The 25,874-nt window shown below is 43.3% G+C and overlaps 1 protein-coding gene across 2 annotated transcripts in view; it reads right to left on the reverse strand.

Moving 5' to 3' along the window:
* Nucleotides 1-25,874, reverse strand: part of LOC113138622 (spermatid perinuclear RNA-binding protein-like) — a 51,342-nt gene that overhangs the window by 19,779 nt on the left and 5,689 nt on the right. For both annotated transcript variants that reach the window (XM_026321190.1, XM_026321191.2), the window contains exons 2-5: nucleotides 10,749-10,843; nucleotides 7,201-7,430; nucleotides 5,932-6,097; nucleotides 3,382-3,526 (exon numbers count right to left, since the gene is read on the reverse strand). In XM_026321190.1, coding sequence (XP_026176975.1) covers nucleotides 3,382-3,526; nucleotides 5,932-6,097; nucleotides 7,201-7,430; nucleotides 10,749-10,751 — 544 coding nt within the window. In that variant the 5' untranslated portion in view covers nucleotides 10,752-10,843. The remainder of the gene's footprint in view (nucleotides 1-3,381; nucleotides 3,527-5,931; nucleotides 6,098-7,200; nucleotides 7,431-10,748; nucleotides 10,844-25,874) is intronic.

A 25,874-nucleotide genomic window follows, 5' to 3' on the forward strand; every position in this document is an offset into this window, starting at 1 on the left:
GACGACCAGGCTTTTTAAACTTCTACGTGCACTCTGTATATTTGGCCGACATCCTGAGAACCAATAAAACTTGACTAAAAGCCATTAGATGTCTTTTCTCTGTTACACAGATATTTTTGCATCAGCGGCACTAATGGACTGCTGCCACGTGATGCGCTCACGACAAGTTTAAGCATTTCTGCTCTGGTCTTTTTCAACAAGCAGCGATTATCTCATCTGAGGAGCTGGAATCACTGAGCTGTTTCAGCATCGACAGTCCGTTCTGTAAATTATTGGTGACTAATCCTTTTAATAGTTTCATGCACTAATTGGCGTGCTTACTTGTATTTACTGCCTGACCTTTACAGTCTGACTCAGTTCATCTGTCCCCGTCTTTGACATTTGATATCAATTTTCTGATTAACTTTCATTTAGAGCCGATTCTCCTTAATTGAAATGTGTGCACTACAAACGCAATTAGATCTGGTTCACAGCAGCAACACGGCTCTTGATTCAGTCAAGATACGACGGTGCAGTAACATATATGAATATTCAATAATATCCGGATTTATTGTACTGAAGAAACATACTTGTTCTGTTTCTGTTTCCCAGAGACAGACCATGAAGGAACCATCACTCACAGGTCAAGACCACATACAGAGAAGGACGACCCCCACTAAGTTCTCCTTGACATCAGCCACTTCGGGAACTTTTGATTAGTGACCATGACATCAGATTAATTTAAATAACACCATTTTTACAACATGAAATTATGGGATGTCATTCTGAGCCAATAAAACTGATCAACAGACAGGGTTCAGCCCCAGTAATTAAGGCAGCATAGAAGAACAGATCTGGACATAGGCTGCTGGGTAATGTAGTCGATTTGTCCTTTTTAGTCTGTGAGCTCGTTAGTAGACATGGACCAGAATTTCATGGTGACCCAGAGAGAAGTCCAGTCAACAGAGGAAGGGGGCGGAGGGGGTAGAGGAGCATATCTGAGGTACAGAGTGAGTGGGTTGGTTTGATTTGGTTGTCGGGGGGAAGCCCCTTGTACCCGGGGTTTCCTCCTGCTGGGTGGGGGGGGAGCTTCGTCAGCAGCGGGGCCGCAGAGATGTGTCAGTCCACGCAGCAAGCCGACCTGTGGAGCTATGGCAACAAAACCAACAGTCAGTGAGCAGAGGCCAGCTACAAGAGGTACACGATAAAAACCAGGGGTCATCTGAGGGCCAGAGGGAACCAGACTCTGACAGGTCACATTCCTGATCTGAGATGTTCACTGACGTAACACAGATAACGATGGACTTCTACACCAAATCCAGTTAAATCTGCATCCCTTAAAACCTCTGAGTCTGTCGTCATATAACACAAACTCTAAGGACTTGACTTTGGTCACCACCTTTAATCGGCAGAGCAGAGATTATTAAAAACCCTACAGCTACAACCTGAAATCAACTATTATGTCTTGCACAACATTTTTACTACTTTGAAGGAGATGGAGGAAAAAAGAAAGTGCTGAGAATTATAACTGAAGTTAAGATCTGTGGTGTCTTTGGACCCAAGGATGTATTATTAGAGCTGGATACCAGTTTATAACATGGTGCTGAAAGCTGTTCACCTGGCACCTGCCAAAAATATGTTTTGCTTCCATGTTTTGGGGCCCACTGCACATGTGCGTTAGTGTTTCTTCCAAACTGGTCGATGCACTTTACATTGGGGGGACATCACAAAAACAGAACTCAGTTTTCTGGGCTCTAGGAAAGTTTTACTAACATGAAACTTCCATGGTCAAAGATTTTTAATGCAAAGAGTAAGAATTAGCCTGTTCAGCTCACGCTGTCTCTGTTACCGATGTGGTCTATGGAGAAAATCTGTTGCAGTACCATGAGTGGCCACTGGGAAGACTCTGCTTCACAGCTGAGTGGTGGTGCTGTATCCAGATCTCATAATGCATCCATGACCGGTCCAGACCGCTCCTCCTCTCTGCTGCGGGTTAGGACTTGGAGGCTTCACTGGCCACTACCTGCCTTTTACAACCCAGCCTAGGACTCAACAGGTGAGTTGCATCATGGGTATATGTAGGATTAAAACAGCATACCTTCTGCTGGTTCTGCAGCATCGACTTTGATCATATTTTCTAAACTTGAAATTAACATTAAATTAATTAATCGTTTCAGAGCCAACACATATATTAATAAGACTTGTGTTATCTGTGATGTGTGTGAAAATGGAACTAGGAGATCACTATTATTGTGGTTTCTTTGTCTTTGGCTGAGAACAGACACCAGCTCATGTAAATGAGGGGGTTCTTCATCAAACCCTGTGGGGATTCTCCTAAAGCTGCAACCTGAATAGGTTTCTTCATTTCTTTTATTTTTCCACCTGTCAGGATACTCAGCTCTGCTTGTGTGCAAACAGGAGAGGTACTGTAAATAGTCTTCTTTATGGGATTTCACACTGGAAGGCATAAAAAACCCTGTCCTTGTTTGTGCTGACAGGATGTTGAACCAGAAGAAAAAAAATGGTTTTCTCCTTGTTGCGACTCTGCACTTAACAGCTGTTCTTTCGAGCTGCTTCTCTCTCCTGTTTGTAGAATCTCTGCTTCCACCTCCAGTGATGGCTCGACTCAGTCTTTCCCACTGGGAGCAGGAACCACAATGGGTCTCGTTGTTCCATAGTGGCAGCTCTTCAGTTCTGAGTCACCTTTCATTCATAGTTAATTTTTTTCCCATTTATGGGAGAAAACAAACACAGTGGAAGCACAGATGCCAAACGTCAGCACCTGACTTACAATACAGACACCTGACAGAAAGCAGAGTTACGTTTTCATCAATGCTGGCTCCTGTTTTCACTGCTACTGCTCACAGGAGATTAAGTGTCTTGCTGGTGTGAGACATTACTTCACAGGGTGTGAGCCTTTTCTTTAAGGTTTATTCCTACGTCAGGCCTAAGATGATGTCTGTTTTTAATGCGGCTGTTCAAAAGGAACAACCTTCCTGAATCACGATCACTGAATCCCTGTTCAGAGATGAAGGACAGGACCAGAGGACAGACTTCTCCTTTTTCGCCAGTCCTAACACGACACATTGCCTGTGGAAATCATCCTTTGCCAAACATCTGCTATTTCCAACACACTTGACCCAGATCCATAGCATCCCTTTTCCCCTGATTAGCTCTCAGCCCTCACGTATCATCCTTCCCAGTGTTCCCCAGACTGTCCTGTTTCAAGCTCAGGTTTTATAGCATCTTTACACCTTCATACATTCCTGTCAGTCACCCCCCCCTGTTCTTTTCCTCTCTCTCAGCTCTGTGCTGGCCAATAAAAACAGGGGAAGCATCTTCCCAAACAGGATGCATAGGAAGAATGTGAGTGGGTGAGCAGGTTAGAGGAAGAGTCATTACCTTCTTCTGTGGTGCCATGTTCCACCCTCATGGCTAAGGAGGAGAGGGTGATCTTCAGTGTGAGCTGGGGGTCTTTGGTGCTGCAGACCCGGATGGCTGCCTCAGGCACGCACGACCGCACCTCGTATTTGTCCTCTGTCATTGTCTGCAAGGCAGGGCTGCACGATTAATTAAAAATCGAATATCACAGCCTAGGCAGTGTGCTCCTGCTATTTGTAGAGAACAAGGCGCTGCTGTTCTACACTGGAAAATGTGTTGAACACGCCGTCTGAACAAGGTCATGTGCAGAATCACTGGCCTACAATTAAAATACCACCAGGTAAATCAAATGGATTTAAAATAACACACTTCGTGCCAGGCCTTTATCTAAAGCAGACCTGTATTAAACCGTTTTCAGACATGCAACATGGTGTCACATGTTTCATCCATTAATAAGCACCAGAGTCAATGTTCACATGCTCTGTATCATCTCCAACAGGTCTGAGCTGTCAGATTCATGTAAAAACTGCAGCAGCACACGGTAAAACATGGAGAGAAAGTAAATGCATTGTCTTGTTTAGCTGATTAAAGATCGCCAAAATAAATGTATCGTAAACATTTCCCCGTATGAGCAAATCAAATGAATAAATAATGAAGCTGATTTACATTTTCAGGAACTTCAGGTCACTGATTCACTGATGGACCTTACTGTTGCAACCTTTTTTTATTATTTTCCCTGCACAAGCCTTTCAGTGCTCTTACAGTTTGTCCAGTATTTCTCACTGTTAGTGAGTCCACCATTCCTGCACAACACAACTAACAGGCATCACAATAAAGGGAAAGGAGGCGTGCTTGGACATGATCACTGAATAAAACAAAGGTCTCCCTAAGTGCAGCGTGACGAGTATAAAGTGACTCAGTATTGACCTAAAATAACAATAAAAACTGCATTTTGTCGACAGTATCAAAGCAGCAAAAGGCACAAACAGCTGTGTTTACATGCAGCTTTCCTCCACACTTCACCCAGAGTTCCCAGCCCTGTTGTTACTTCCAGACAATTCCCACCGCTCGGAACTATCTCGTCTGCGTTACCTTCAGCGACATGTCTCCAAGTGCATTCCCTGTCTCTCGTCTCTGCCAGAAATGACCCCCCATCCATCAGCCTGTGCCTGTCAATCTCTCCCTGTTTGGCCCAGGAAATGAGAGCTTCAAATGGTTTCCTCCCTTGATGATGAAGCACACGCAGCAGCTATGGCAGGTAATTAACCGAGATGGGGGCTCAGGAAGCACATTTAGGCTCTGTGTACGTCTGCGCTGCTTTGTTAGCTAGCAGATGCTGTTGATAAAATTATTTTTACAACTCCCGAGCTCAGGATTTTGGGATGTTAAAAGCCCACACAGTAACTTGGGTGTGAAGATTATACTACAGTGTGGGCTTAGGCATCTATAGGAAACTGGCAGAGACAAATCAAGTATAGTTTCTGCAGCAGAGGCCACTTCCTTCCACTCAACTCATCCTGGCTAAAATACTGTCATCATCTGCTTTAAATCTAAATAAACAAATAATTCAATAATACAATAAATGTTTTAACACACCCCAAATTACTGGATAACTGTTTTCTACTGTGCTTCAAGGACACGTGTCTTTAGGATGGGTAGGAATGTTCATCATATACTGTATTTGCAGTGGTTTTGTGGTAGCACTGGTGTTTTCACCGTTTAGTTTCTAAGGTTTTAATCTAATGCTGATCTTGTATTTCTCTCTAACCTCTGCAGGTGTTTTGGAGTAATAGTGAAGCTGTTTGGGGAAAAAAACTGACATGACAAATTTGGACCCTGAATCTCACACATGGCCACATCATGTCACTGGATTCAGAGGGTTTGAGCTCATGTGTTTACACGTATTGTATGACCATATCATTTCCCACCGTTCTGCCTCCTGCTTGTTTTGTGAACAGCTTTTGGTTGAATGTGTGTAAACCTGTGTTGGTGCATTTTTGCTTTTATTCTGTATGTCTTTCCTCTACCATCTGGTACCGTGAAAATACAGCTCAGAGCTGACTGGATGCTTTGTTCCAAGTTTTTAAAAAAAAAAAAAAATTTATTATTTTATAATAAATTTTACCTTCAAATAAATAAATTTTACCTAATATTTTTACCTTCTGGTGTTTCTATCTGCATGTGAAAGTCTACAGATGCAGATAAACAGTGGGTTCTGCAGTATTTAGGACTGAATATTAATGTCACAATGTACTTTAAAATGCTAGTCTTTTTTATACAGAATACATATGGACGAACACCATATAATATTATTAGTATTAGTATGATGATCATGTCCCGCTTCTCTTCAGGGCATCATCTCCAATGTCACCAGACAAACTCTGGTACTTTTATCTCACATAAAGAACTCGTGGTTGTTCTCTGTGGACCAGAGGTTCCACTGAAGCAAAGACAAACACGCCTTTTCAAAGCGTCCCAGCCTACAGCTGCCTCTTCAGCTGCGCTTTCATGGCTCACACTCTGGTTGTGCAGTGCTGAGCGTCGCCGTGCTGGAGGTGTGGCTGAGCGTACCTGGATCTGAAGGGGGAGGTTTGCGCTGATGGTGTAGAGCAGCAGCTTGGTGGGCTTCTCTCTGCACATCAGCACCAATTCCAGGTCCATGTCCCCTTTGATCAGCAGGCCTTTGGCCACCAGGCCGACACGCGTCACCCCACACAGCACCGACGTGCTGTCAGGCCTGAGGGCAGATGGATAACAGCCAGTTTACAGTCAAATAAACCTGTCTGATCTCTGGTACAGACTGGATTTGTAATGAACACTTTCGAAATGAATTCAAACATCAGACATTCTGCTTATTGGCAGACATACAATACATCAATCAGTCTCCATGGCTGAATGTCAGAAGAGGTAAACTGAGGCCTTGATATACAGCAAACGGAGATGCATTCAGGCAGCACAAGTACACAAATACTGCGTCATCTAGCGACGTGTTCACACATGCAGTCGGTGGGTGCAGTCCATTTCTGGGCCTCACCCAGACATCCTGCAGTCACTCAAGGACAGAGGCAGATTACCAAGTGTACATCATGATGCTCCCAGCTGAGACACACAGTAACATGGACACTGACATCACGATTTGAGCTTGAGAGAATATGTGTTTCATGTGTTAATATGTGTTATGTGGAACAAAACAACCTTTTACCATGAATTTCTTTGGTGGCAGAGTGCAGACTAGTTTGTTTGCCCACAGTTTGTTCAGGTTTGTGAGACTAATACTAGAAGGTTATTTTTCTCAGCTAATAAATATTAAATCTTAAAGGTTTACTTGGGAAGGAACTGATGACATTAACACACTGTGCTTTCACCCTTGTGGTTTTGTCCTTAGGGGAAACCATACATTCTTCCTAAGCTATTGACAAAGGCTAAAGACTTTATGCATATTAAATAACTTCACTTCTGTAATAAGAACAACACAGTATGTTTTTCTTTTTTAGTCTGGAAGACTGAGCACCAGCTCAGCCCTGTACCTCCATAATGGCACAACACACTCTCTGTTAATACAAAACCACCACGTGGATGTTTAGGCCATGAGCCAAACGCTTAAAATTTGTCGAGCTTGTTTATCTAATCATCACACGTATCCTCCCGATGCAGATTTACGGCAGGTTTATGGGGGAAACGATCTGGCACTGTGCTGAGGAAACGGCAGAAGGAACAAGAATAAACTGAAAGAGGAAAAAAAAAAAAAACTCACTGTCTTATGCTCTGAACAGGACAGAACCGTGGAGTTGAAGCATCACTGTACAAATACTAAAGCTGAAAGGAGCCCATGCAACGTACTTGGTCTCAGCAGCATCTTTCTCCGCCACGTTGTCCTCAGCTTCGTCACCGGCGGAAGTGTTCCCTGAGGATTTGTTGAGGCCGTCCATCCAATCGGAGACTTTCTTCAGGGCTCCCTCCACGGTGGACACGAGCGTCTGGACGGCCTCCAGCTCCTCTGGTGCCGGATAGATGCTGGCGTGCTTGGCCATGACATGGCGGTCGTCGTTTGCGAAGGACCGGAACGACCTCTGGGTTCAGACAAGGGGAAAGGGAGTGCATTTTAATTTAAGTCTCATATCAGGTGGAGTGAGTGAGCAGGTGGAGGGTCAAAGTGAAGACCAAGGCCGTTCAGAGGGGAAACATATCTGCTAATGCACTTCAATGGGCTTCTGCAGAAATCAAACCTGTGGCCTTTCCAACTCGTGACCTTTGAGATGATCCGTCTGCTTCATCATTATCGTTTATCAGCATAAATGTCAGCAGTGGGAATGTTATTGATTCTTAAAAAGTCACTGAGCAAGTACTGACGTGAGTGAAAAAAGAGATATAGTAACGTGCACTTGGGTCCAAACCAGTCATTTTTGGACTAACTGCGAAATAATCAGAGGTACATTTGTCTGCTTTACTTGGACTGTACAGACGTTGGCTGGTTCATACTTGTTTGTGGCATTATGTTACTCTATATACACCTGTATTTTTCCTCGCTGTGGGACTACTAAAGGGCCATCTTACTTTTATAAAAACACCAATCATCAAAACAGTTAGATGCCAAATAATATTTCTGCTAAGCGAATAACTGACAAGTTGTCTAGTGACTGCAGATCTAGCACAAGGAAACATATTGGTACAATGTTCAGTCATCCACATATTTTAAGTGCCAATTTTCTCCATGTGCTTGAGGTTCAATCACACAAAGAAATTTCACACATATTTAACAGCTTTAAGTTTGCTCACACAATTTTCATCAATGCTGACTGATCAGAAAACTGGATTTATGGCTAAAGGCAGAATAATCAGCACCATCATTTCTTGTTCAGAGAAAGATCTGCTCACTTGCTGCAGGAAGTGGACTCCATCCAAAGCCAAACAGATTTTTTATTTTTTTAACTTGAACAAACTGCTTTTCATTCGATGCCTGGTGTTTTTCTGCTGCAAACACCGGTTGCTGGTTTTCTAAGAGCTCGTCAGATTCTGCAGAATGACAGCAACACCTAAAGGGACCTGTGCTGCTGCCAATCTGTGCGTGGCCCAGATACAGCTGCCATTATTTTATACATATTACATTATGACATGCACTTAGGGATAGAGCCCGTCTCTCTGAGGGGACACAAGAAAGGGGCTGATGTGAAAAAATTAGCTCAGTGCTCGCTCGCTTTTACAAGCCTGGGTGCATCGGTCCGCCAGCGAGCTTTACGCCACGCTTTCAGTCCAAGGTCAAGCTGCTATCTCTTTCAATCATCCCTTCCTCTGCAACTCCAATCCCCTCTTTTCCCTTTTCCCTCCCTCCCTCCCTCCCTGCCTGCAGCGTGTGAGGACCCCTCATTATGGTGAGTTATTTATGATGGTGCTTTAATAATTCATGGCCACGAGTCTCAGGGGCTTGTGCTGGAGTTGTGAGGGTCATTCATCACGAACCAGCTAATCTCTCGCTGAACTGCCAGGGGCATTAGAGGCTGTGTAGCGGCAAGTGTGGGCAGCGTCAACACCCATAACACACAAACATACACACAAACATTAACAAGATCTAAATGAAAGATTGAGACTTTCACAGCTTCTACAGTGATCCTGGATCCCAGCCCAGCTCCAACCCAGGCTGGGTCCTTTTATTTGCTACCTACAAGACAGCTGGGAGTTCAGCCTCGCACCACAGTTACAACATAATGACATTCACGGCTTTAATTAATTGCATTGCAGCATTTGTCAGTGGATGTCTTTCACTTAAACCTGACACTCATACCAGAAATAACTGCTGTAATGTTTTCATTTCTCTGTAGACCGACACAGGTTTTTATGGTGTGGAACCAGCCTGGTTTAGCGTCTGAATCACCGCGGATCCGTGAAGCCGACAGATAAGACGAGGTAAAAAGCACTGAATCTATTCAAGTTCTCAGTTCACACTGAGGTAAAGAATCTCTCATGTTCTTATGGCTGCTGTGTTTTGATGATACTGCAGTAAACACTTCAGAGGATCCTTCAAAGGATCCTTTAATAAATATTACTCATTTCCCCCACATGTGCTCAGAAAGCTAGAAATAAATGTCAGATGGTGTAAACATGGGATGTGGAGTAGGTGAGACCAGGATGACTGAGGAACTGACAACTACACAGTGTCTTTGTTTAAAAGTCTTCATACACTTTACCCTGTTTTCCCCAGAGCAACCAGATTTTCACCCAGGAGAAGTCCTTACTGCTGAAGAAGTACTTAGTACTTATTTGTCATAATGAGAATATAACGTGAACATCCTGCAACTGGCATGGTGCAGAGGCCGGGACCTGGATCCCCAGGGTCACGCCCTGTGTGTGACCCAGAACACTGCTGCATCCTGCAGAGCAGCTTCTCTCTTCAGGCCGTGAGAGTCCAGAGCATGTTCTGCTCTCAAACCTCAGCACTACGTGACACACATGTTCCTGTCTGCACACTGCATCTCTGAGCTTTGTACTGACCTCATTCCCCGACTACACTAGTTTTTTTGCACTACAACTCTCAGAGTACACAGATACTGCATGTTACACATAAGTATATGTAAACACATGTATGTATAAAGGTACTGCTGTATCTCTTTGTAAGTATCTAATAAATCTAGTTTCCCTTTTTAATTTTCTACTATTGTAATTGAATGAAGAACCATCTGTTCATAGATTCTCTGTGTGCAGCACGGGGGCAGCTGCAACTGCATTTAATTCTCAATATTTTACACTTCTGAGTTACAGGTATAGTTGTGACAGTTACAACAACCATTTTAATGCTGACATCATCTGACCAGCTAAGTGGCTCCTGTAGCAAGGTGTGCTTTGCATGCTGGGATGTGGCAGAGCACGTGTCAACAGTTGAAACATTTAGGTCTTGCAGGATCTAGATCACGGTCTGACCTGGACTAGCAACGAGCTGTCTCGTGACAACATCTGTCAGCTGCTACAAACGACGTTCTGTTGGCAGTTTGGTTTGGTCCGTACCCAGATCATCCCCAGTTATGAGTAAACGCCATCTGTGCTGTTTCACCAGTACAGAACACGGATCTTCTTCCTGTGTTTACACTTTTCTGTGCTGAGGTGCTTCACGCTGTGTATTATCCTGCTGCCTCAGTCACGGGCGCTCGTACAAAAGTGACATTTCTGCGACCAAAGAAAAACAAACCATGTCTACAGTTTGTGCAGCCTGATCAGAACAAAGAGGGAAGGAAAACGTTCAACATGCAGGAACACAGCATCGCTGAGAAGACGACATATTCAGTTTACTTTCAGGTTTTACCTTTTCTTAGGGTCATATTCAACGTTTGCTCTTATTCACAACTCATGACTTTACTTATGAGTGCATTACCAGCAGCCGACTGGCACAGGAGGCTCACCATGTCCAGGCAGTGGGGAGGGGGGGTCGTGGGAGGGGTCTAGGTGAGGACCAGGGTCCTCTTCATGCGCTCAGACGTCTCTGCGGTCAGTCTCGCTGTAAAAAGGAAAAACATCACCTTCAGTGAATTTATCTACATGAGTTCATTCACCTCTGTGTTTATTTATTATGTGAGTGATCCAGGATTTAAAGCTTATTCTAACATGAAGGCTGAAGTCTTGATTCTCATCTGCCAAACTACAGTAAAGAAAGTGACAGACTGAAGAGGAGTTTCACATTTTGGCTCAGACAGGATCCATCCAAGAGAAGAAACTCTCGGTTTCAACTCTTCCTGCAACAGCAGACCTGCACACATGGCCAAAAGTATACAGACACCTGAACTCCCTTTGCTCCTAACAGTCAGACACCAGAGCATTAGTGAGATTAAACGCTGCCGTTAGGTGAAGAGATCAGGTCACAGTCTATGTTCCAGTTCATCCACGATGTGTCGTACGAGGTAAAGGGCTTAATTGTCGATAAAATATCTTGGTTAATTAAACATTAAGTTGACATTTTTTAATCATCTGAGCTGTTTACCAAGAAAAACAAAGTTTTTTCTGGCTCATTTTTATTAAATGTGAGGATCTGCTGCTTTTCTTTACATTACTGTGTAAATACTAAACTCTACTCCTGTAATTTTCCCGTACAGACGTCTAATAAAGCCTGTTGATGATTATTTATGATGAGCTAATTTCTGGTATATGTTTCCTTGTTTCCCTGGGGATCTGTAACCAACTCACCATGTAAATCTCACATTTCTCAGCCATATGTTCTGCTGTGACGAGTGTGTTTAAAACAAACAAATGCCTCATGTTGAATGTGGGACATTTCTAAACTGCTTCTCATTATGACTGAAATAAAGTGGCCTTTAACAGTGACAGACCTGCTGCTGTGAAACTGTCTGAATAGAATCTGTGTGCAGACTCACACTAACACATTAATTAAATTACTCAGGATATATTCTCATTATTAAATGCATTAGATGAAGCTGCAGCTTTGCCCACGCGGTCAGATGCTAATCAGATGCATGTCGGAGGCTGAGGTGTGACCGTGTGGCGGAGCGGTGCTGCTGTATAACATCTCGGGGGAATCGGGAGGTCGAGCTGAGCGTCAATTAGATTCCCCGTCACCTTGACCTTGTTTTTCAGTGACGGAGCCGAGCGGGCTGCAGGTGTCGACTGCCACAGCTCGGCTCTATCGACCGCGAGTCTTATCTGTTCGCACAATCCTTTTAACCATCCATTAAAATAAACAAAGTGCAACTGCTTGAAGAGAAATATCAGGAAAAAAGGATGTTGATCAATACAACAACAATTACCGGGCCAGCTGCTGAGATTTCTGCCTTTCAAAGCCTCGTTCCTGCTCCGACTCTGGAACAAAAACTCCCCAAACAGCGTTACTTCAAAGCATTTACAGCTGCTCAATAATGGAGCATGTTGCTGTGTGAGAGATCAGCAAGGCGACACATGAATGCTAACAAGCTTTATTCTCACACCGTGAAACACTGAGGACAGACAGAGCTGTGTTCCTGCCACAGGACTCGTTCTGATGACACATCACCGTTCACGCCACATTTCTGCTGCATCTCGGCTTTTAATGTGGTTCACGTGTCTCTAATGAGAAAATGTGACTTAATTGACTGTCACTGACAGATTACCGAGGGGGAAGAGGATGAAGAGACGAAGGTGATGTGGCAGCAGACAGGGGGTGACAGGTCCTGGATTACTTTAACGCCTGTTTAAACCACACTGACAGTCACGCTGGATGTCAGAGAGAAGAGCTGTGTTAAAGGTTATTTCTCCCCACATCATTTCACACTGGTGTTTTAAGACAATCAGCACATTCACACAGGCCATCATCATCATCATCATCATCTGTTGTTGAGTTCTGGCAATGACCAACCCAAACATCTCCTCCTCCTCCAGTCTGGCTGCCACCACAGTGATGGCAGCTCACCACCCCGTGCTTTTAGTGACCGGTCACACTGAGCGCACTGGAACACAAACCCCCCGTAGTGTTTTGATGCGAGAGGCTGTGTTGGTTTAGGGGTGAGGGGCTGCGGGGGGAGCGACACGTAGGCACAACACAATACATTTGTGTTGCGTCTAGTCCGATGACGCGAGCGACCTGATTCACATTTCAGCCCCTGGACATAAACAATAGACACCAACAGCAGGAAGCTACTTCATGTTTCTATTGTGCAGCTCCGACACAAGACGCCAAATGTGAAATCAATCAAACAGACCACGGCTGGGAGGACGCAGCGTCTTCCTGGATGATGTCCTCATATGTCGCAGAGAAGTTTTTTTGTTGTACGGGGTCGTGTCATTGTGCCTGGAACCCCCCCCCCCCTCCATGCAGGAAACCCCTAATGTAACACCACAGTTACCAGCATATGGAAGCAAATGCACAGACTTTACCACCAACCTAAATGTGCAGACATTAACTCAGGTGCTTAGTACAATAAACAACACAGGGAGAGGAGGAAAACATAAGGAGGATTTAAACCCTAACACAATAATGAAACACCTACAGTCCCTACCCGGGGTGGGCTCTACAAGCATACAGTTTTCTGCTGCAGTTTTAATAAAGTCCCCATGCAGGCTGATTTTCTAATAACCTTTCCATCTCCCTGTAGAGGGGAGGTGATTAAATGAAGATAATTAAGAATACAGCGATGACTTTTTAAGGACGCTGATGGTGCTGCAGCAGTGGCAGATGGTGAGCTCAGCATGTGACAAAAAGACAATGCTGATTTAAAAAAATAAAAGCAGCCCAGAGCCTGAGAACACACACAAGCAAAAGGATATAGGATTTCCTCCATCTCTAAATAGAAATATACTTTCTGCACTTTCTACAAGCTTTGCATAAATAGCTATACAGTGAAGGGTACACACAGCGGGTGCATCTGCTCCCTCTGTGTCAAGTTTATTTGCATAGGCCTTAATCACAGTTACAGTCTCAAAGGGCCTCACAACGGCCACATTATGAGACGATTAATGAAAACGACACAGTCCAACCTCAGATCTTCAGTGAGAACAAAAGCCCTGCACAAGTTTTTACATTTTCCTTCAGCAAACAGTAATTAACTCATTTCACTCCAGCCGAAGACAAATGTTCGCAGCCCATGACACACCGAATGAAAAATTAGCTTCACTACAGTTTAGTGACACGATGCAAATGTAGTGCTTGTAGCGCACAGAGTACAAACAACCTCGGCCGCTTATGAGCTCTGGTTTTTCATAACAATAAGACGACTGAGCACCAACTGTGCTTTGGAAAGATGAAGACAATAAGAACGGGTGAGACGGGGTCAGAGCCAAGGATGGTTTTCAAATGCCAATAATTAGACAATAAATTAAACACTGCCATTACAGAATCAGTATTTATTTATTGTTTGTTTTTATTATTTTTTCCTTCTGTAACAGAGCTAAATAGGGTACACTCAAATGAGTCCCTGATTAGACTAAAGGGGTTTAACTGAGTCTGCTACAACACAAAGCTGTGGGACTAAAGTGACTTTTTAAATGATGCTAAAAATAAGAGCTAGTGGCTGGGCTACGGCCACGGGACGGCTCAGCAAAAAACACAACGAGGGAGGTGTTTACGCACCTGTGCCCACAGGTAAATGTCTATAATCTGCCCAAATATGTGATTAACTGTAAATAAAACCGACACCACAAAGTGGGACACTGCGGGTTACAGGTTCTGCACAGTCTTTTCAAATATTCCAGTTCAAGGCTTATTGATTCCTTCCCAGTGGGGCTGTAGAGTGAGACTGTAACTCTACCAGAGTCACAGGTCAGACTGCAGCCTTGCTAAAAATGCAGCCACTCATGTTGCTCTAATGCACTCTGGACTAAAACATCCACCAAATGGCTCTGCCACTCCAACCACCCCATCCTCAGGTATCCTCTCCCTAATGCCTCCTCCAGCCTGTCGCCATCCTCTGTTCTGAGGGTTAGATGAACCCGGGGAGGGGATTATTTTAGGGTTGTGTTTATTTAGGTCGTTTTAACTGTGGGGAACTTTTATGAGCAGGCTTTTATGCTCACACTAAGACTTCAAATAATGCCTTGTGCTATTCTGTGAGCTTGCACCAGGTAGGATAGAAAGTTAAAAAAAGCCTTGTTCTCGTCATACAGAGCTTTAGTGACTAACATTTGATCCGACAACAAACGCAAATACAGGCTCTCTTAGAAATCCAAGCGCAGGGGAGTTATGGTTTGAAACGATGGATCCAAACTACTCTGCAGCTGCTCAAAATCCAAAAACTCATTATTAATAATAAAAAATAATTGTCAGGATCACATAAAATGAAACTGCAAGCCTACGATAAGTTTCTCACAGTCTGACAGATGCACAATGGTCTTCTCATGGTCTTTCCCAATACAGACACACATTTTTCCAATTGTTTTTAAGTTAATGAAATTTCAGATGATTGATTGCTCTGATCGGCCTGATACTGCACCTCCAAGTCCCCCTGGTGTGAAATGTATCACAAAAGCAAGATGGCAGCCTGTGAATTTGCGATAATCGTGGGAGGGACAGAAACATGGCGGCACCAAAACCAAACTGGTCTGTGGCTGATGCGACGTTTTTGTTGGAGACTTTCAAAGATTTTAGGATTGTTGAACGTCCTGATGGTCTAAAGGACCAACCAGTTATTCAAACAAGAGTTTGAAACTGTGACTAAAACTGGAATCGAGTGCTCCTCGTGGTCACATCTTACCCTGGACACTTGATCTCTGTTTGCAGGACTACTCTGCCTGTGTATGTAGAGTTTAGTTGAAAGATTTGAAGGCAGCTCAGGAACATAAAAACTACTTGTTGTCACTTAATTCCAAAAGCAATGTGAGTCCTGACCTGCTAACCTCAATGACAGAAACACTCTGTCTGGTCTACTAAGACAAACCAGCACGACAGAACAGTGAGAACACCATAATGTCTGCCGGCGCAGGTACCATAACCCCGAACAGCAGACCCCTCGCAGCAGAGAACGTATTTCACCGGCTGCACAAATTCCCCATGATCTCCTTGTAGAGCCGGAGCCAATAAACCCAACAACAAATGTTATGTAAGTAAGCCACAGCTGGCAGGGGGCGGCTGCAGAGGAAACAACTCAGCAACATGAACACACACACAGACATACACATCTCAGGCAGGAAGGCTTATGAGGATGAGGTTGTGTTTACCTTTAAAAACACCGTAATCTCCCAGAATGCCCTGATTGAACAGCCAGATCCTGAGCAGGGGCTCTAGACTGGATGGCAAATCCGAGCCAGACTTAAGATTTTCCAACACGGCAGTGTGGAAAAATTGCTAATTTAATCTTGTGTTATATACTCTACTTATTTAAGCGCCTGGTACAGAAGCTTAAATGCCTGCATTAGCATGTTGAGCAGCGCTCGGAAGAAGAGTTAAAGGTCAGAGCCATGTCAACCTGATAACAATAAAAGCAGAAGTGTTGAATTAAATAACAGCGAGAAAGAGGAAAGTGTTTTTACAGCAGCTCAAAGTTGGAAGGCGTGATAGGAACGTGATTTAGCTGAGAGAGAGAGAAGGCCTTAAAAAGTTAAGTGACAAAGTGTGAAATGCAAAAACTAAGTCAGGATGTTCATTAGCACCTGCTTTTCTCGCCGTGTTTCTGCGCCTGCTGTCAGCGCTGATGTCACACTCTTCATTAAGGCGCTGCTATCCTGCGTCTCAGGCTGCGATCTGCAAATGTTTGTTTTAAGATCTGATCTGGATTCCTGGAAATGTGATAATTGGAGACCAACAGCCCATAACAGCAGGCATCCCTGCACCTTTCACCATCCAACTGTGCATCACCTTCACTCCCTTTATTTACAGTCAGCGATGCAAACTTATGATTTGTGATAGATAAAACCGGCCTGATGATTAGAAACACTTCTCGGAAATCCCACCATTTGGCATGTGACTGGTACCACACTAGCACTGGGCACGCTTTGACAACAGTGACACTGTTATACAATAAATTGTTTGCCTCTAAGTCCACAGGTTTTCAACACAGGAATCATTTGTGCACGAATGGATGGTTATGGCACTATCAATTATTTTCTCCCATCAACCATTTAGTCTCCAAAACAGCTAAAAGCCAGAGGGCATGCTGAGACTGAAACTGCTCGTTTAGTCAAACTAACAGCCTCATGCCCTAAACTAATCTCTATTCTTACATAGACACAGCAATTTCTCACTGTAGAGAAGCCGTAAAGAGAGGACGTTAGGCATTACTGCTTTAATGGACAACTTCAATAATCAAAATAGTGGTTACATTTTCGTCGTCTACTGGCAAAACGTGTTTCTATCTGCTCTGAACGGCCACACGAGGAGGAGGAAGTGAGGAGAAGCACACAGCCTCCCTGATCTGCACAAACCTCTGCAACAGAAGCTTTATTAAAGCTTTATTTAGCCGATCATGCTGTGCCAGGCCTCTCCACAGGCTGGTTAACGGGGTCAGAAACCTGCATGGTTACCTGCACTTGGGGTCTTCTGGAGGAAGCTGCAGTGGAGGAGCTTGGTGAGGGGGGCCCTATAGTGTGTTTACAGCACCCAGCTGGGTGACGCCCACACACAGGGCTCAGGAAACAGAGCTGCTTCGCTATGAAGCAGCAGCTTGGCTCTTTTTATTTTTTGAGTGCAGGATTAGGCCTTCATTAATACATTAATGGATCAGCGCTGTGCTGTGGGCCTGGAAACATCCAAGTAAGCAGCGCTCTCATCCCTGTTGGGCACTAAAGGCAGCAGCAATGTGTTTGTGTGAAGTCTAACATTTGGAGCTATAGTTGTGCTTTGTGTACCAGGCGTGCCTCACATTGGGTGGAATATTTTCCGTATTTAAAATCTCTGCTGTGAGATTGAAAATTAGGTCAATAGTTTTCCTGGTGGCATCAGCCCAGAACACAAACTTAAAACGTGACCAAATTTGAACAGAGCAAAACCTCCAATAACACACAGCACTTTGATTCCAGCGATCATCAACAGCTGAGCCACCCAGAGCTCTGCAGGTGGCACCAATATTTCACCCTGCGGCCTGACCTGAGCCCAAACCTGCAGCCAGAGTCACAGAGAACATTATTCAGAGAGCAGCTACCATGTGAGACTGAATATTACTGTTACTTTTCCAGCACTGTGGAAAACATCAGCTTTCTCTTGTTTGTGTCCCATCTGGGCTAATGTAAAAACATGGCCGCCTCAGTGAAAGGGGACCCGGCCTCTGTGTACATATAAAAGCTTTATTCTAAACAAAAGAAAACACAACTCTTATTTATAGGTGATTACACACTATAGAAACATAATTATATATACTGTATTCCACACTGCACAAGTTGTTTTTCTCTTTATATGTTTTTTAGTGCATAAAACTTGGTTATAAAATGAAATATACATATGTTTAAATATGTGCATCCTCTCACATTACAAAAATACACATAGCCATTATGTCGAAGGGATGGACATGTCACCGGCTACTGACTGGTTAGGGCTAAAAATAAGCAGAAAAGACTGACTAACAACAGGGGCTGAGACATGGCAATTTAGGCTTTAACTGTTTTACTTGAAGTTGTTCATTCCACAGTAGTTTGGGAACTAAAATGCAGAGTTTGTGGTGGGGGGGATTTGAACCAGTGGCCTGCTGCTGCATGTTGGACCTCCACATTGTGAAATGTAAGGTTTAAAGCTTTAAAACAAGTCCATTTCAAAGTGTACAGTAAGTTTGAGAACTTTTTCAAATCAATGTAAAAAGTTTTTCTGAAGAAGCAGCAGAAAATTGATTGAAACAGCAGATGCCAGGTTACTGTCATAAAGCAGCAACGTAACAGTCGGTGGCTGCATCTCACAGATCAAATCTGCTTTGTATCGACAAAGAATTCAGAGATCCAAAGGACGATCTCTGCGTGGAAATTATGAGAAAGAACAGGGAGCTGGGAGAACTGCTGCCTGTCTCAGACCTGCTTTATTATTCTAGCCCAAGGAAAGAAGCTTTCCTCGCATTCTTATTGCTTCCCGTACCCGTATCTTCTTTTTTGTCCTTGCACTCTGTGTAAAGCACGTCTGACTCTGCCCTGCAAAGTTTTACATACCCAGATTAAGTTTACGTTTCAGGCATGTGGGTGCGTCTCTGTTTACAAGCGTGTGTCCATGTGAACTGCTGCAGAAAATGAAGCCGAGTAATTGTTCAGTGATAATGAACAGGTGGAGGAGCCTGCTCGTCTTTTAACAGGATCATCTCGCAGAAGTGACGTTTGTTTAGTTTTGATTAAAATCCTCCGACTGTTCCAGGAGTCCACTGGTTTAAATCAATCCTATATTGTATGGAAACCAGTAATTAGACTTGTGACACTTGGCTGTATGTGTAACATCACGTCTAAAGAAAAACAAACAAGATTTTCACATTGTATGGAAATGAATGAAAACCAGTGGCTGCTGGGAACAGCAAGAAAAGCAACATGGTTTAAAAACAATCAGCAGTGACGGCTGATCTGTAGAAAATGGGCTAAATCTTTATCCAGTCATATTACTGCACGTCATGTGTTGTGCACACACACAATGAAGAATGGAGCTAATCTACTACAACTGCTTTAACAAATTACAATTAAAAGATGCTTCACTGAGCAGAAATGATTAGACTTCTGTTTAAAAAAAAAAAAAACTTAACTTGGTACTAAAAAGAGACAAAATGTGACACTTATATATAAATTCTTCCATAATTATGTTGAGCTGTTGCTGATTTCAGGATAAAGATTTGTTCATGCACTGCATTAGGTTACACCTGTTTTAGGTTGCAAGTGGCTACGATCCCCATCAAAGCTGAGCTGGCTAACACAGCAAATACGACCGATTCCAATATGTGTCCCATAGTGACAGACTGGACACCCCCCCCCCATCAGCTCATTTAACAACAACAACAACCAGCAGACTGTAATATGTGTGTACACCTGCATCATCTCTGGGATGCTATTTCAGCTCCTCGGCTGCCCACAGCCAATCAGAACAGCGATAGGTGAAGCTGGTTGCCTCCGGTGTGTGTACAATCGGCAGGTGGGATGTGTGTGTGTGTGTGTGTGTGTGTGGACATGCGGAGAGGCAGACGGTGTGTCTCAGCCAGGTAATTGAGACATCATGTGTCAGTGCACGGCTGCTCAGAGCTCACAGAGCAAACCTGGACACAGATTTACAGTACATTTCCATTTCAAACCTCACAGCTTCCTCCCACCCAGCGTCCATTTTATATTTGGGGAAATGACTGTATTACACGGCTTTCTGCAGCATGCTCACACTGATTACTGTTCCTGTTGTTCTTTATGCTAACAATCTGCAGAAGAGCAGTTTCTGTATTAGATGTTTTAGGCCTAACAGCCGTGTTAAGAGCAAACTCAACATTACAACTGCTCTAATTCATAGCGATGGATCCCGACAAAAGAGGAGCCGCGGCTAATAATTATTTTCATGGTGATTCATCTCTAACTGTTGGACAATTACACCATCAATTGTTTAGCTTATGAAAGAGCTTAAGGTGACATCTTCAAATGTTTTGTCTAAAACCCAAAGATTTACAGAAACATTCAACAGAGAAAAGTCAGCACTCTCATTAGAGGCTCTGGAAACACAAGTATTTGTCATTTTTCCTTAAGAAATGACAGAAATGATGCACTGATTATTGGTATTACTGATGATTAGTCACTTCAGCCTGAGCTACAGTTGAAGGTTACTCATGCAGGATCATTATTTATGTTAAGAAACATCTTATATGCCAGGTTTCTATTCTTGGCCACTTTAACAAAATGTTCGGTCTGACAGTGGCTTTTAGTTTAATAACTGATTTATCTTAACGTAAACAGGATACCTTCCGTACATGTATTTTTGGGCTTCTGCTTGGTTATACTTAGACCAGTGGTAGACAAACATCACAACATAACATAATTGGGATAGGGGATGATGGAAACCTGATTTTCCCAGGTAAATTTCTCCTGCTGAAGTTTAAACAAGTAACCAACTGGGTTTCTAACTGGCTTTTTACACATATGCATGAGCATGACTGCAGACAGAGAAATTCACAGAGCAGCTGGATGGCAGGCAATGTCACAGCAATGTTCAACTGAAACTCAAACTAGCAGCAAGAGGCCTGCAACAAATCTAAAGGGGATATTTACTAAACCTGTCGCAAATTACTGTCAGTTACGCAAAATCTTGCATCACCACAGTGTTTAAATTTACCAACACAAATGATGTAAATGAGCACAGCCAGGTGCCTGTGTATTGTGCACAGTCGAGAAATTTCCACTCTCTCCTCCGATATTTCACCTTAAACGCCTTAAAATACGTAACGGATGAGACAATTAGAAACACCGTAGTTGTAAAATTAGCTCAGGATAAGGGGAGAAATCAGGGAATCTGCAGCAAGTACATGGCCCGTGATCACACGCATAACCAGGTTTCTCTGAATAAGTGTGTGATCACTGCTGCTCTGGTGGTGGCACTGTTAGATATCATTAAAGAGGAACTATGCTAACTGCTAACCAAAAATAGTGTTAAATGTTTTAAGGTAAAAATAGACTCATTTAAAAATATGTTGAACGTTGTTTCATTGTAGTGAACTAACTCTCTCTCTCACACACACACACACACACACACTCTTTAACCTCGATCCCCCTCTGCCCATGTACAGTGGACTCCAGTTCCTCTTTAGTACAATTATATGTATTTTTGAAGGCAAAGACAGAATGAAATTCCTTTCCCAGAGCCCTGAGTGTGGGAGCCCTGAGCGGACCCTAAATGCAGCCCCGGTGTAAGGAGCTAATTATACTATCCGGCAGCGTAGTACTGGGCATCAGTCCAGGCATCCTTCATGGGCCGAGGCCAATTCACTGCATCCATTCACCTCAAACCTGGGAGAGAGTTATCACAGCAGCAGACTTTTCACCTTGCACTTCTCCAGCAGACCTGTTCCCACAACACCAGAGGTTTCACATAAAGCTGTGAACTGCACTTTTAAATCCACTTTCAAAGCTGGCAGCAGCAGGCTACACACAGGGCTGCTTCGGTCTTTAGATTCTGGAAAAATAGACGCCTGGAGTCCGACTCTTTTTAAATATTAATCCTCCCAACGTAAGGTTCTGTGCTCTTCAACATCACTTCTGATTCTGTGTGTATTGACATTTGCAAGGGTTTGGCATGAACGTAAGCTACTAATGAAGCAGTTAAAGGATTTATTTCACTTTTGCTCTCCCTTTAAAAGTTGCTGGCTTTGCTGATTTTTAGATGTAATACAATGGGGAAGATTTTAGAAGTAACACAAAATATAATCCATATTGAAAGTGGAAATATAGTGAGAGATTTTCGTAAACACATAAAAACAAATGAGTTTTATCTTAGCCAGAAAAGCTCACCCATCATGTTTCTTCTGAAATCCATCCAGCTCACACGTAACAATCAGCGGAAATCATACAGAAATGTTTTGTTGTCAGTCATTGTACTCTCTCCAATTCAGCTGCCACTACACAAAAACCTGCTCATTGTAGCAGCTAACAGCAAAGACAGAAAAGACACAACAGACCAGGCTGTGAAACCAGGTACTGAATTGTGGCTTTCACACTCAGGACAGGCCTTATAGAAAATCAAATAGACAGTTTAACCTGCTGCAAAACCATGAACCTCATCATCAGCTGTGAAAATACAATCTAATAAAATCAACACTGAGCAGTTGCACTGGTCAACCACTCTTATTAATCCAAACTATTGGTACTGTTAACTAATATTATAGGAAATCATCAAAATAAACACTTGGTTGTGTCTTTGAAGCAAACAGGACAAATGAGAGGGAGAGGACACACAGCTGTGCTAATGCTAATGCTAATGCTGGCTCCAGTCAAACAGCTGGAGTTCAAATCACGACGTTATGCTTCAGAAACCGAAGAAAACACGTTAAGGACATAACGACGACTAATTGTGAGTACAAGCGGACGTGGATTGGAAAGTGGGCTGTCTCCACACGGACGGCGGCTGTGATCCACTTTGATTTGATCAAGGAGGTTCGTTCTTGACTCTGGGAAACTAACAACATTTTCTAAGCTCCAAAGACGCTGTCAGAGCTGTCAACTGCATCTCACAGCTGAAGGTGACATGAGTGAGATGTGGCTCAGCTATTTGACAATTTCTTTGTTCCAATCTCAGTTTCCCTGTTTCTCAACAGGGAGGAAGAAGGAGATTTAACTGCTGCTGTTTAGGCCTGTGTGAAAATGACCTAAAAACATTAGTACGGATGCACCAACACTGTCAGATCCAGCCAGCCTTAGTGGGCCTTGATGTAATTTTGCAGACAGAGCATCAGTGAAGCGTCTGAAGCGGCACAGTCCACCGATGGACGCACAGCAGCTCGTCGCCCTCACAGCTCACATATCGCTTCACAGCACGGCCGCTACCGAGTGTAAAACAAGGCAGAAAAATCAATCAATCACCGGGTCTGTTAACCAGCCACATCAGCACACAGCGTCTCCAGCTGACCTGCAGCCCACTCAGGTTACTGCTGACTTTCTCCACATCTTTTATTCTGAAGCCTCGTTTCTGCTCCGCCAGCCTTAACGTCTGATTTTGTGTCCAGAAAACATGTAAATCTGACAGTGTGTGTCAACAAAGCTGTGTGACAAATCTTTTCTGCAGCAGAACGTGAGTTGAGACAGCACTCAGAGCTTTTGTCCATGTAATCTGCAGTAAAGACCTGGAATCAAAGCCCTTTAGGACCAACAGTAGCCAAACGGATATTTTTAGACTAAAAGCTCATATGAGAGCTTATAACTAGGGTTGGTAAATATCACAGTTCGTACCATGAGAAATGGAGGTTTGTCAGTCCCCACAGGTGGTGTCATACTATTTCTGCACAGGTGTGTATCCCTTTTTTTATTTTATTTATGGCTGATCAAATCAATGAGTGGGTCTGCTTTACATTCAGGTACAGGACATACAGCTTTATTGCCTCAAATAGTTTTTATGGGTCAAATAGATTAAATGAAAACCAGCAGAAATGTACTGAATGACACATACGCAGTTTTACAACAGCGAGCTGACAGTCTGTGAGTCGGTTTTAGTTACTGACACTTGAAACTGTAATGGAGACTGTCTCTGAATGACCTCAAATAAATCAGGTCTTCTTAGCTGAAAGCTGGAATCTACACAGTACATCAGACACTAATTAGATGTCCTTAGGATTTTTCTAAAGCATTATCATCTCTTCTTGTTAGACCACTGTGGACAAAATGGTGATTTTAATGGATGAATCAAATTCCAGTCTTATCTTTTCTGTACAACTGCAAGTCGCCTGATACTTTTCTCTCCAGCGGAATGTGTCTCAATAATCTGAGGATTCACACCATTTTAGTTAACCTCTCATTTTATATATATATATATTTATATATATATATATATATATATATATATATATAAAATTTCAGCATTTTGATCAAGCAAAATATGTCTGTCTATAAATCTGCAGCTGTAACTTTAACGTGTGCCACTAATTACAAAAGAATGGACCAATTAAACCAGATCTGAGTCCGTTTCAGGGTTTTGTCATCACGTTTTATTCAGAGATCACTGACACCACAGTGCTAAGGAGAAAAAAAAAAAAAGACCAGATTTGGTCCAAAATATCAGTCTAACCCTGAAACCCACTTTTCATGCATCTCCAGACTTGTGAGACGTTTGTGTGAGGTCTGTTCTTCACCTGAGGGAGCTGGATGAATGTTCCAGCACAGAGGAAAATATAAAGACCGTCCTTTCTTGCCTCCGGAGCAGAAACACTGCATGAAGATTTCAGTCTCTGTGAAAGTGCTAGCAAAGCGTTCTGCGTCTCTGTGAGCCTTAAAGCAGCAGCACTCGTCCTCCAACAGTATGTGAGTGACGGTGCCTGGTGAGGGAACAGGTTTCTGGACTAACAATCGGTTTATCCTGACAGGAGAAACACTGAACTGCACCTGAACTGAGCTCACAGGTTTGAGACTGAAACCACAGTAAAGGTTACTCCCATCTATTCTATACACCGCTCAGTCCAATTCAGGGTCGCTGAGGGCTGGAGCCAATCCCAGCATGCAGTGGGGACAACATGCAGTCCACACAGGAAGACCCTGGGTCCTCCAGGACTCAAACCCAGTTTGGGGGGAAAAAAGCAGCAACAGCTTCATCTGCTTTTTCTTTCTACAGCTTCTATTCAAACAACTTCTGCAGGAATGTTTTTGAAGATTTTCCTTGGTTTGAATGTTTCCCTCGACACCGAAAAATCATTTCTTTTTCATCAGCCAGCTTCACTGAACAGTAAACACATCACAACTGCATCACTGAACAGATGAGGAAGCAGCAGCACACAACAGTGAAAAGCTAAGAGACAATGTCTTCCTGTGCTTAGCGCAGGTGCAAGGTCAGCACACACCGAGTTAAAAGAAAGGGCCTGAGCTGCATCTGGACGGGCTGATCCATCTTCATTTATTATTCAGGCTGAGCATTAGGAGCGTTGAAACCGCCCCGTGATCATCTGCTGCTGCGTCCTAGAGGCACACTAATCAATCAGTTTCTTTACACTGCATAAGGATCAATTTCTAACATGAAAAACGTCAATTGAAGTGACAAGTATCACTGACACTGCAGCCCCCATCAGCTCTATTAGCACTTTAGCTCATTGTTTTGGTAGCTTCATGTTTTGATTCCCAGTATGCCCTCCTTGCAGAGCACCACGACACACAGACGTTAGCAGGGCCCAGATATGGTTCTCAGGAGGTGGTGGAGACCAAAACAGAGCTAGAGAACAGTGAAACACAATTTCATATGAACTTCATATGAATTTCAAAAAATTAAATTTTTTACCTTCACAAGGTAAAGTCAGTCGGAAATGCACATTCCTGGTTGACTTGTAACATGAAAGATGAGACAGTAAAAATACACAACTGTTCTGGGTTGTGAAGGGTTTCTGGTTGGTTGTGTTTTGATATGCAGAGCTTTTAAATTGGTAAAACCTGGAAATCCCTGAACACTAAGCCAAAGTTACAATTGCAATAAAGTGACGAGAGAGTTTCTTTGTCAA

The sequence above is a fragment of the Mastacembelus armatus genome, chromosome 9 (assembly GCF_900324485.2).
Source record: "Mastacembelus armatus chromosome 9, fMasArm1.2, whole genome shotgun sequence".
Taxonomy (NCBI): Eukaryota; Metazoa; Chordata; class Actinopteri; order Synbranchiformes; family Mastacembelidae; genus Mastacembelus; species Mastacembelus armatus.